At 45.4% G+C, this 12583-nt stretch overlaps 1 protein-coding gene across 1 annotated transcript in view; it reads right to left on the bottom strand.

Annotated features, from left to right (window-relative positions):
- Positions 1-12583, bottom strand: part of ADGRV1 (adhesion G protein-coupled receptor V1) — a 1990932-nt gene that overhangs the window by 818261 nt on the left and 1160088 nt on the right. The window contains exon 77 of the mRNA XM_085632468.1: positions 11924-12166. Within this exon, the coding sequence (XP_085488594.1) occupies positions 11924-12166 (243 nt within the window). The remainder of the gene's footprint in view (positions 1-11923; positions 12167-12583) is intronic.

Below are 12583 nucleotides of genomic sequence, written 5' to 3'. Positions count from 1 at the left end.
AACTCATGGCTCATGGCTAATGAGAATTACGAGGCATTTGTACTGCAAGCCAAAGAGCTCTGGTAAGTGAAGTTCAAGAAGGGTGCCGAATATATTAGTTCACAGCATGATGTTTTTCAATACCTTTCTAAGACTCCCTTTGTTTGATGGATAATGAAAGAACCAAAATGGAAATTTCTCAATCTGAGACTCTTTTTGTAAATCTCTCAGATAGAATACCATCTGAGGATGAAAAGGTCATCAATAAAGGCTTCGGTTTTGTACGTACACCTCCAGAGGACCAATTTAGACTTCAATGTGGATTGTCAAACTTTTTTAGAAAGTTTAGACTGCAGGTCTATTTCAAGGACAAAATACAGGATAAGGTGAATCCGTCGACATTTGTACCTCCAGCAACATCTATACCCCAAGAAGTTATAATATTTGAACAGGCTGTAATAAATCACATCAGAAAAGTACCCACCGAATGACCGTATCAAAATTAGACAGATGCAGAAAAGTGCAGAAAAGTGCATTATAACACTAGAGGATAAGGGCAGAGGCAAAGGTTAAGGGCAGAGGCAAAGGTTATCAAGTCAACACCAACCCACAGACAAGAATGCTTGAGACAATTGGGAGACACCAAATTTTATAAAATCATTAGGGGGATCCTTCTTGTCGATTGAGACAACACATCCAGATAATTGTGAATGAGCTGAAAATCATTGAATAGATCACAAAAAGCAAAGCAGGATTTCTGTTCAATCAACACCCCAGTATTTACAACTTCTATACCGTTCTCAAGAAACTTAAGGGGATATCACCACCTCCTGGTAGACCCATAGTCTCTGGGATTGGATCACTGCTGGAACCACTGTGAAAATGTTGTGATTATTTTCTGAATTCTGTGTGTAAAACACTCCCACTTTTTTAAAAGACACCAAACATTTACTGAACTTGATAGAGGAGATTAATGAGCAAGTACCAACTGACCTCCTAATTTCTTCCGATGTAGAGGCAATAAATACAACCAACCCTCAGGATGCAACCCTAGAGGCAGTCAACACGATTCCCATGAATGGCGCTCCACTACTCCGATAGACTTCATATTGGAATGTGCCACTCTAGCATTGAAAGAAATTTTTTTCAAATTTGAAGAGACCATTTACTTGCAGGTATTGGGTACTTCGAATGGGAGTACTTGTGCTCAAAACCTGGCCTGTCTCTATATGTAAAACTTTAAGAAGTGTTACATTTTGGGAGATTCTAACCCCTACAAAGAAAATATTCAACTGAGGCATTGATATATAGATGATATATTGATAATATGGAAGAGTGTGGAGAGACAATCAAACACATTTTGTGACTGGATTAATACTCTGAATCCATAATTGAAATTCACTACAACAGTCTCAGATCGAGAAATGTCCTTTTTTGGATCTTTCAATATCCATTGAATCAGGTGTTTTACAAACAAAGAGAAAAGATCAGAATAGCTTACTTCTGTTCAGTAGTCATCACCCCACAGCACTGTGATCAAATTTACCATGCAATCAGTTTTAAGGATCTGAGGAAACTGCAGCAAACTAACAGATTATAAAAAACAAGCAGATTAAATTACCACCAAATTATGTCTAAAAGAATATCCAGCATCAAGGAGAGAGGAACAGAATTGAATCCTAGTTGATACAGTAGGGCAAGGGACTTGTCAGTTTATAGTGCTATGGCGTCCCCTTCTGCAACTGAGTAAGCACATTAATTGTGCAAGTCATTGATTGTAATGTGCACAGAATCAGATAAGGGTCAATCAAAGTGTCAAAGATTTGACTGTAGAATGTCACTCCTAAGTACACTGAAATCATGGACAAGCCACACATAAGCAAAAAGAAAGCTTGGCAGTTATAAACTTTTGATGTCACAACAGCAGTGCCCCAAGGGCTCTTCCTGCTCACACTTGGTGCTGGGAGGAAGGAAACCAACCATAGCCTTCCATCTAAAACCCTATAGAGTGTTATCAATCAACTAAAAACTGCAAGGGCCCCTATTTCCCCTTTGACGCTTCCATGAATGTCACTGACCGAGTTCTACAAACAGGAAGCCCATACGTAACTCAAGTTAGATCTGTAGCCTGCACAAAAACATACCTTGCTTGCAGTTTTATATAGCGCAAACTTGGCTCACTGGATTTTGAGTGCTTTATATGGGCAGCACTGTCTCTCATCACAGTTCTGTATTAGACTGTGCTCAGCAGTCTAGAACTTTGGCTGTTCGGTAGTTGGGATCCGGGGTCTGCAGCTGTGATGCACTTCTTCACAAGTTCTTTTACTTTGCAGCAGTTTTAAGATCTTCTTAGAGTTTCTCGTTTCTCAAATAGTTGTAATTTCTGATATTTGTTTCCCTCATCTTCATTACTTGATTTTGCTCGTGAGAAGTAACTCATAGTCGTTGAATGACACTCACATGCATTGACATTATGAAAATGTCACTCACACATGAGTAATCTGAAACTTTGGCAGCTAAGTAATACTTTCTGAAGTTATTTGTCGTGGCTCCGGTTTGCACTTTTTTTTACAATACGGTGTCTAGATGCAGCGTTACTGAACATAGAATTTTTGTTTATATTTCACTATAAGCTCATAATTAAATGACTGTTGATCCTCACATTTCTTTTGAGACGGAATCCTTGCCTCAAGACCATCACTGCGCTCTGTCCTGACTCACGCTGCTGCTTCTCGCTTCAGCTGATATGTTTGCAGTTCATGTGAGGCTCTGTGCCGGCTGTTAGTGTGCCCTTATCTTGAGCACAACCATAGGTGTGGCATGCTCAGCACGCAGGCTCATGTCGACACTGGCTCTATGATTTCTTTGCATTTACGTCCCACTTCCATTGACCTAGGGACCAACTCCCGCCGTGTCCCTCACGCATAGAAGGCTACGGATTGTGTGAGTAAGCAATGCTCTACTGACATCTGGCAGTTATATGTAAGTACAACATAAACATTTTGTAGCCAACAATAATTTCTCCTGGTTTGATAAATCCATATCAAATCAGGGTAAAAAGGGGCAGATTTTTAAAAAAACATTTTCAGCAATCTGAACGCTGTGTGAATTTCCCTCTTTACAACTTGCTTACTGTAAGTTTGTTGGGGGGTGGGGGAAGAAAATGTAGGCAAAGGCTGCGGCCTAACTGGACTCAAACAACAGCACACATGCACACACGTATGCTAGTACAGGCGGGAGACCACAAGCTATCTTCGCCCCTTTATCTCCTCTGGCCACGCCTAGCCAGAGGGTGATATATTGTTTGCAGGCCCTTCTGGGACAAACCCCGGGTCCCTCTCTCATGGGACTTGAGTCATTACATCCTTCCCCAAATCGGTATCCAAAATGCAATAACATAATTTTAACAAATAAAGTCTCTGAGCCTTTGGCTGGGTGTTGGGTTCAGCCTCAGGTTGTAATGCCGTGAATTGGATCAAGGACCTGCACTCAAGCCTGGCAGGGATGTGGCACTCATCTCCTCGTTGTCTTCGGCCATAGTTGTTGATGGCTCAGGAGCATCTGCCAGGCTTGTCTTCCTCGGGCTAGGAGGGGAGGTCTCTTCGGCCCAGGCATCTTCTGTCCTCATGTCTTCCGGGCTGACATTCCGCTGCTCAAACTGTTTAACTTTCCAGAACCAGGATACGTTCCTGGTGACTACTTCAGTTCCGTATTTGGCAGTGATAGCGGTGCCATTCACTCGCAGTACAGTCCAGGACCCTGGCTTGTAGGTCATCCGGAGCTTTCCTCCTGCACAGCGGTTCCAAATCAGAACCGAACTTCCCTGTGCAATGATCCGAGGCTTAGCCCCTCTCCGTCGGCTGGCCCGCTCGTTGTTCTGGGCCCCTCGCATTGGCGTGTTGGCTGGCTCGTTCGGTGGTGATACCCAGGTTTTACCCACAGGCATGGTGTCCCATCTGTGTCCGGCTAGCATTAAGGATCAGGGAGATCTTTGGGTTGTGCAATGCGGGGTGCTTCTGTATTTGCGCAGAAACAGCTGTAGCACTATCTCAGGACTGGCTTGTTCTGCCACAGCGATGCGCAGGGTCTTGTTCAGCTGGCGCATGAAACGCTCTGCTTCACCATTGGCTTTTGGCCATTAAGGGGTGATCCAATGATGGCGTATGCCCAGCAACCTGAGCAGGTCCTTGAATTCTCCTCCCTGGAATGGGGGACCATTGTCTGTCTTTATCTCGTGTGGCAGAACAAACATCCCAAATGTCTTTTCTAGTACTGGTAGTATGTGTGCGAATGACGTAGAGTCCACTACTTCAACTACAGGGTTTTGGAGTAGGTGTCGATGAGTACTATGGTCATTCTCCCATCCGGGAAGCTTCTGAAATTGTGGCTAACTCGTGACCATGGCCCGGAGGCGGGTTCTTCTGTTATTATTGGTGATGGTGGCTCTTGGCTGCTTGTGAGTTGGCAGGAGCGACAGTTTAGTACCAGGTTGTCTACTGCTGCTTCTAGCCCTGGGAAGCACACCTTCTCCCTCATGCATGATTTCATCCGCACTGTTCCTTTATGGCCCTCGTGGACGAGGGTTGTCACCCTCACTTGGAGACTGAACAGGATCATGATTCGGGAGCCTCGTAACACCAGACCTTTGGCTGCTGAGCTTTATTCGTCACGCACCCTCCATAGTTTCCCGAGACGTTCCTTGTCTAGTCCGCACCAGTTGTGGGCATCGTGCAGGACGTTTTCCACAATCCTTTCTGTAGGGAGTCCATTACTTTGGCCAGAACAGGGTCGTCTTTGGTTGCCACCTTGATTTCTTCAGTGGTGAGGGTTTGGGGGCATGGCCATTGTGAGACCATGTCGACATACCATTCCGTCTTTGCTTTGCCATCGGTGCCTCCTTCTCTTCGGTCTGGGGGGTGCCGGGAAAGTGGGTGTGGGGCAGTGCCTCGGAATAGCGGGATCAGTGGTTAATAGCCAGTCACTACCTGAAAAGGTTGCCCACTGATGTACAGATGGAAATGGTTCCATGCGCATTTAATCGCCAGTGTTTCTCGCTCGATCTGGGAGTATCCCGCTTCTGTGGGTGTGAGAGATTTGCTCGCAAATGCAAGGGGCACCCACTTGCCTGTTCTGCTTCTTGCGTAATGACTGCCTCAAGGCCTACGGGACTGGTGTCTACCAGTAGGCCTGTAGCTCGGGTGGCGTCGAAGTACGCCATGGTGGTTTTACCGAGTAGCACATCTTTGACTTTCCAGAATGCCTCCTCCTCTTCTTGGCCCCATTTCCATGCAGCGTCTTTCTTTATGAGGGCTCTCGGGGGTTCGGCTAGCGTGGCCAGGCCTTGTATAAATCGTCCGCAATATGTGGTTTCCCTAGGAAGCTCCATACTTCCGATAATGTGGCTGGTGCTTGCTGTATGGCATGTGATTTTTGTGGGTCTACTTGTACTCCATCCTGCCTAAAGACGTACTCAAAGAATACCATTGAATTCTGAAAGAACGAACACTTGTGTAAGGTTATTCCATGATCTGATAGCCGTCGTAAGGTTGTTCAAAGGTTTCGGTTGGTGCTCCTCAACGGATGACGAGTAGATTAACATGTTGTCACTGACATTTAGTACTCCTGGTAAACTGGACAGGACCTTAATACTGTGTCTTGGAATATTTCGGCGGCGGACGAAATGCCGAAGTTCAGCAACTTGTACCGGCATAGTCCTATATGAGTCGTGAAGGGGGTTAATTAACGGCTCTCTTCTACTAGACTCAACTGATGGTACCCTGCGTTGCTTAGAGAACCATTGGTGCCATTCAAGTCGGCTATGATTTATCTACTATTGGTGTTATATGTCTCTCTCTTTTGATCGCCTGGTTAGGCAGGCGTATACCTATACACAACATAGTGCCGTCAGCTTTACCGCTTTATCGATATGTAGCTTGACCGGCAGTCTTTTCATGCATCCTAGCCCAGTGAAGAGGTGTGGGAACAGTTTGAGTATCTCGTCTGTCTGTAGGGCCCTGACCGCACAGGAAAAAGTGTATAGGCCGAGGTCTTCTGCGTTGCGGCTTCCTACTAGGATGTCTGCTTCTCTATCGACCACGAGGAACGTAGTCGTGACTTCTTGGTTTTCTGACTTCACCTGCACGGTCAACTTGCCTTTTGGGGGTAGCGGTGTCTGGCTCACGTATGTCAGTATCTTGATGTGGGACGGGGCCAGCTGGGGCCTTGGCCGTAGTCGCTTGTATCGTTGGCTGCCCACTACAATGACAGATGTGCCAGTGTCAATCAGTGATGTAACATGGGATCCTGCAATTTCTGTGACGCATGTGGGTTGTGGACGCCCCCTGCATTTTAATTCGTTGGCAAATGAGATGAGATAGATTTCATTTTCATCATCAGTGGACGAATCTTCTAGGCGATGTCATTGTCGTGGTTGTGCTATGGCTGTCTTCCAGCTTTCTGGGTCCTCGAGGGACAGCTGTCTTACTGACTTTGACGGTGGCCTCCTTCTGTGTGCACCCCTGTTTATTGGCCCACCACTGCAAACGATGGCAAAGTGGTTGAGGGTGCTGCACTTTGAGCACATCCGCCCTTATGCTGGGCATTCCTCTAGAGAATGTTCTTCTTGTCCGCAGTACAGGCAGTACCCTTCTTCCTTGCTCACGTCCCATCTTTATGGTGATGGGTTTTTCCAGCTGTTGGGTGATGGAGATGTTCATCTCCATTGCTCTTGCATCCGACAGGTTGTAGGCCCCGCCATGAATAGAATGTCTTCCAGTGGGTTATCAGGCTGGTGGAGTATGAGAGTCCAAAGGGTCTTGTTTCAACATCCTTGTATGACCTGCGCCCTCACTTCTTTGTTCTGATCATTGGCCGTGCACGTGCTGGCCAGTTCTCTCAGGCGTGCGTGGAACATGTCCATGGACTCTCCTTCCCTTTGACGGGATTGGAGGAGCGTGACCCGTTCATAGTCCGGATTAAGTTGTGGGTCAAAGTGCACGTCCAGTGCTCTGACCGCTGCGTCGTAGTCATTGGCGGCTCCGGTGTTTGGTAGGTGCTCAATAGGTTTATATATTTCTTCCCCTGCAAAATGCAAAAGCAGTGACCTCTTGATGGTGTTGACGTTTCTCTTGTTGCGATGAAGTAGTCGTTTAGGCAGCTGATAGTAGTCGTTTAGGCAGCTGATCCATATTTTCCACCTGGGGGATGTAGTGGCAGGATCAGCGAACTTTCTGAATGGTGGTAGTGCATTGACGTGTGTGCTGTGTGACTGTTCCGACGGGGAGTTGTCCTGCTTGTTGCACCTGCTGCGGGCCTGCTTGAGCGGCGTTGTCCGCCATGGTTGCTGTGCTGTGTTGTGTTGTGGTGGTGCGAGGCCTTATTGTGCTGGGCAGCAATGAGCCATTTTGTTGCACAGTAAGGGCTGCATCCTGTTCCAGTTGTGCCTTGCTTTCTGTTGCTGTTTATTTTTATATTTTCTCTGTTGGCCCCCTTCCTCTTGGGCTGCTTGCCTAGGCTCTGACGATGTGGAGATTTGTCTTATGTTTCTCTTTTTTTTCTCTTCGATCTGCTCTGGCAAAGTTTTATGTTGAATTTCCCCTGTGCCTCACAAGGTATTTCAGGCCTTGCCGCAGGGTATAGGCATCGGCCGCTTGGGGGCGCTGTGTTCTTTGAGCACCTCATGTGTGCTTCTGGGCTATGGTGCAGCGCATGGGCATCGTCTGCCTTGGAGCACTCAGCGGCCCGTGCAAGGACGAATGTGCTGACTGGCGCTGGGATTGGTGTCTGTGTGGGCGGGGCTGTGGGACTCACTACGCTCTCGGTGGATGCATCACCTCGCTTCGTGTGGCTGCATTCAAGGAGGCGCATCAAAGGTGAGGTGGGGCACTGCGGACATGGTGATGTTGGCAGTCCTTCCGCGCAGTGATCTCTGTGCCGGTGGCATGTCCGTGTCAGCAGTCACGGTGGAGAGGTGCCGCAGGGTAGCTGGCACCCTTGTCACCAGTGTTGTGCGGTGGGGGAAGAGAATGCAGGCAAAGCCTGCGGCCTAACTGGACTCAAAGAACAGCACACATGCACACTCGTATGCTAGTACGGGTGGAAGACCACAAGCGATATTCACCCCTTTATTTATCTCCTCTGGCCATGCCTGGCCAGAGTGTGATACATTGTTTGCAGGCCCTTCCGGGTGAAACCCTGAGTCCTGCTCTCGCAGTACTTGGGTCATTACATATGGTGATGTTTCTTTCACAAGTTGTACGGCTTCAGTGATTTACACAAAAGTTCAACATCAACTCTAACCATAGTGTCAGCAGCCTTCGGAACTATGTGCATATTTGCTATGTCAACAATGAATATATGCTATAACATTGTGATTTGCCCACATTAGCAAATCATTAACACCGTCCAAATCAATGATATTTTTTTGTTTTTGTTTGTCTTGTTGTTCGCTGATTGTCAACAACAGATAGTCTGTTACGCCTCGTCCTTTGATTTTACATAACCTGGAAAACAACCTCTGAAAAGGAGTTACTGGATTAGATAGAAATTTCAATGCCTACCTAGTTACTATTGCTGGGAACAGATGTATTATTATTATTATTATTAAATCATGTACAGTGCATAGCTACCCAAATAGAGTTTCCGAGCGCTTTAACAACAGGTAGGGCAGATTTAAATAACCAGCTTTTCAAGTTCTTGCAAAATATAGTTGGTAGAACTACTTAGGGACTCAGGGAGGGTATTCCATAGCTTGGGGCCCAAACTGGTAAAGGAGCAACCACCCATCCAAGCACTTTTGAGTCTGGGGTCTGTGTAGCGAAATCGATTACTCGAGAGCAATTCGCAGGGGGGCTGATAAGGAACCACATTTCTTGCAGGTACCATGAACTAGCGCACTAGTTAGCTTTATGAAAGAAGCATAGTGCTTTAAACTGAATTCGCTTGTCTACTGCAAGTCAATGAAGATTGCAAAGGAAACCAGACACAGAGGCATGTTTCAGAAGTCGGAACAGAAGCCTGGCGGCAGAGTTCTCGACTACTTGAAGGTGTTTTACAGCAGCCATAATCAGAATGTTGCCATAGTCCAGCCTTGATAGGAATAACTGTCCTTTGGGCTGCAAAAGGGAGCATCCACATGATCATTTGTATCCATTTCATGACAGCAAAACAGGTTGAGGCTACTTTGACCACCTGTGGTTTCATTGACAGATTGGAGTCCAGCCAGAAACCTGGGTCCTCTACCTTGTGGCTGGTTTGGGGAGAGCACCTACAGTTGCAGGTCTGTACTGAGGTCCCCAGAGCAGGGGGTTCTTGTCCAGCACCTTTACCTCGGTCTTGTCACCATTTAGTTTTAGAGGGATGGTATTCACCCAGATGGAGACAAGACCGAGGCAGGAGTTCAAATACCCAGAGTTGTAATCCTGGGCAGATGACAGAAAGAAGATGATTTGTGTGTTATCTGCACAGGAAAACAGAGTGAGGCCGCAACTTTCCACCCTGTCTGCTAAAAGGCACACATATATGTTAGTTAAGAAAGGGCTGAGGACAGATCCCTGCGGGACTCCCGAAGTCAGAGCATGTGGGCTGAATGCCGCACTAGGCGAGAAGGCTTGGAAGGTGTGATCTGTCAGAAAGGAGACCAGCCATGCTAGAGCCATCCCTTGGAGACCCAGGTGAACAGTCTTTCTAAGAGAATGGCACGTGACACAGTATTGAATGCCATGATGAGATCGAGTAAAATCAGCACAGTCATACTGCCCTTATTCAGGAACCATGTCAGATGTTCCATGACTCCTAGAAGAGTGGATTATGTACTGTGCCCTGCTCTGAAGCCTGACTGTGAGGAATGTAGAGCATCTTGGGACTCCACGACTGCATTCAATTGAGTATCGGCATGTTTCTCTTAGAACTTGGAGAGAATAGACAACATCGACATTGGTCTAAAATTGGACCAGTTGGAGGGATCCAGGTTAAGTTTTCTTTGTAAAGGCAAAACCATGGCATGCGTCCATGCTTGGAGTAAGTGTCCCTCTTGTAAACAAGAGTTCAAAATTCCAACCAGAAGCTGTATAAGGTATGGGCTCAAGGTAGCTCGGCTAGGGGAGAAGGTCTTAAGGTGATCCCAACGTTATTGACTGCAGAAGGGTCAGACAGAGAGGAGAGTCCAAAGGGGCCATTGACTTCACTATAAAAGGAGAATGGCCTGTATTCTGAAGATTTCCTTCACTGGTTGGAGGTTGTGTTCATACGCTGGAGTTCGGGCTGTTATGGTCCAGCTAGGGTTTTTCTGTCCGAGCTCTCATAAGTGAATGTTGTATGTCCGTCACCTTACTGATGAAGAAATACGCAAGCTCATCACATTGTGATTGTGACAACGAAGGGGGTAAAGCTATATGACTGGGGTCTGAAATACTTGGAGCATGCCCTTGCTCTGTTGCTTAGGCAAAGAATCTTGGCGTCATAATTGACAACCATCTTTCTTTTGACCCTCAGGTGAACAGAACGGTATCATCCTATTTTTGGTTGGACCCTGAGAAAGATCTTTCCTTCTTTATCTCTTCCATCGTGAAAACACACAGCGGTTGCCCTGATTCTGTCCAGATTGGATCATTGCAATGCCCTTTATCTGGACATTAACAAGGGATCCATTCATAAGTTGCAGCTTGTCTAAAATGCTGCACCGAGACTGATTTACCTCTTCCAAAATTTGATTCGATCTCCACTGCCATTCATAAACTGCATTGGCATTCTGCTGAAAAGCAAATTATGTTTAAGGCACTATGTATTGTTCATAGGGCACTTTTTAACCTAGGCCCAGAAGGCATAAAACACCCGTTCCAGTGCTATGTCCCTGCGAGATAGCTACGTTCTGCCAACAAGAACTGTCTGGAAGTACCCAGGTTCAGAAAGGCAAAGTGGGGAGGAAGAGCCTTTGCTAAGGCTGCATCAAAAGTCTGGGACACCCTACCTATATCAATTTCTTGTCTAGAGTCACATCCCATTTTTAGTAAATCATTAAAGACCTGGCTTTTTGCCCTTTAATCTTTCAAAGTGTCGATATCTGCCTTCTACTGACCGGGCTTACGCTATCAGCGCCTTGACGCCCTTGGGCATTGCTAGCACTCTACAAGTTGATTATTCATTCATTCATTCATTCATGCCTGTAAGGGCATCCATGTCAACACTCCTCTTTACAATGCAGACTTGCTTAAGATTTCAAGATGTCAAAGAGGTCTAAGGATTCACAATTCTCTCCCACTCGAAACCCCTAAGCTTAGAACCTCCTCGTTTCAAAGATTATCCTTCTCCAGTGCGGCTCCATAAGCCCAGAACTCTCTTTCTCCAGCCTTCAGAACTTTGACACCATTAACCACCTTCCAAAAACATCTGAAGGTCCACTTTCACACACATTTCTCCAGCCCTCAGAGCATCGATACCCTTAACCACCTTCCGAAACATCTAAAGGCCCACCTTTTTAATCATTACTCACTCTTTTATTTTACACGTTCTGGTGCTTTCTTTCTTATGCTGGTCTCCAATGTTCTATACATTTGTTAACTATAATGATGTTCTTTCTCCCTCCCCTAAACCTCAATGTAACTCTGTTACTTTAGAATATTTGATTGTAAAGCACCCTATCACCGATAACTTCCAGATGCACTTTATAAATTTAGAATTAAATAAAACAGATGCACTATATACATTTAGAAATAAATAAAATAAATAGAAAGAACACACAATTACAGTACCTATTGGGGAGGTCTCCAAAAAAAATGAAAGCAATAAAGCTTTAAAAACAATATTATTATCACAGGGCTTAAACAAACCAATGAACGGTGCATTTGATTGAAAGCTAAAAAGGCAAGTTTCCCTGATGGACTTCTCTAGAAAAACAGTTACTGTAGAAGATACACTAGATGTATTGTTACCAAGAAACCAAACCTACCTCCATACTATAGCGGACAGAAGTGGCCACTCCTACACTGGGCTTTCTGGAAACTTGCAGAGTGATTAACGTAGTCTTTTTCTGAGCCACCGCAACCCGAGAGCCCAAAGCAAAGTATATCAGACCTCGAGGAGCATCACTCTCAGGGACGGTGATGTATGCAAACTTAATGCTATTATTAAGGGCTGCACCATCACTAACGTCATGAAGTTCAATGAAAAAATAGGTTTCAAATTCAGGCACCTGTAATAAGCAAAACGGATGTATTAGTATATTTTTGGAAAGCAAACTAGATACATACCCACATTTCAAAGACTAACACAAACAAGCAGCCACAGTTTTCCAAATAATTGTATATCATACACCATTAAGTTCAATGCCAAGCTGCTTTATTAAATTTAAAATATAAAGATATATCTGATCATACACATCCTGGGCCTGTCATCAAAGAAAGATATATCCGATCCCAAACCTCAAGGGTTGTTGCAAATTGTTTCAGCCTTAAGTTTTCACGTATAGACAGATTTCACTGTCTGTTAAAGACCTGCTGTCTACAATAAAATACATTGCGTTGGCTTTTGCTCCGAGTCTTGATTATTGACTTAAGGAACATCATTTTCTATTTGTCAAAATTTGTGTTTTTCGTGTCTATGGGAGTGC

Source organism: Triturus cristatus, chromosome 2_1 (assembly GCF_964204655.1).
Source record: "Triturus cristatus chromosome 2_1, aTriCri1.1, whole genome shotgun sequence".
Classification (NCBI taxonomy): domain Eukaryota; kingdom Metazoa; phylum Chordata; class Amphibia; order Caudata; family Salamandridae; genus Triturus; species Triturus cristatus.
This window is presented reverse-complemented; position numbering and strand designations above follow the sequence as displayed.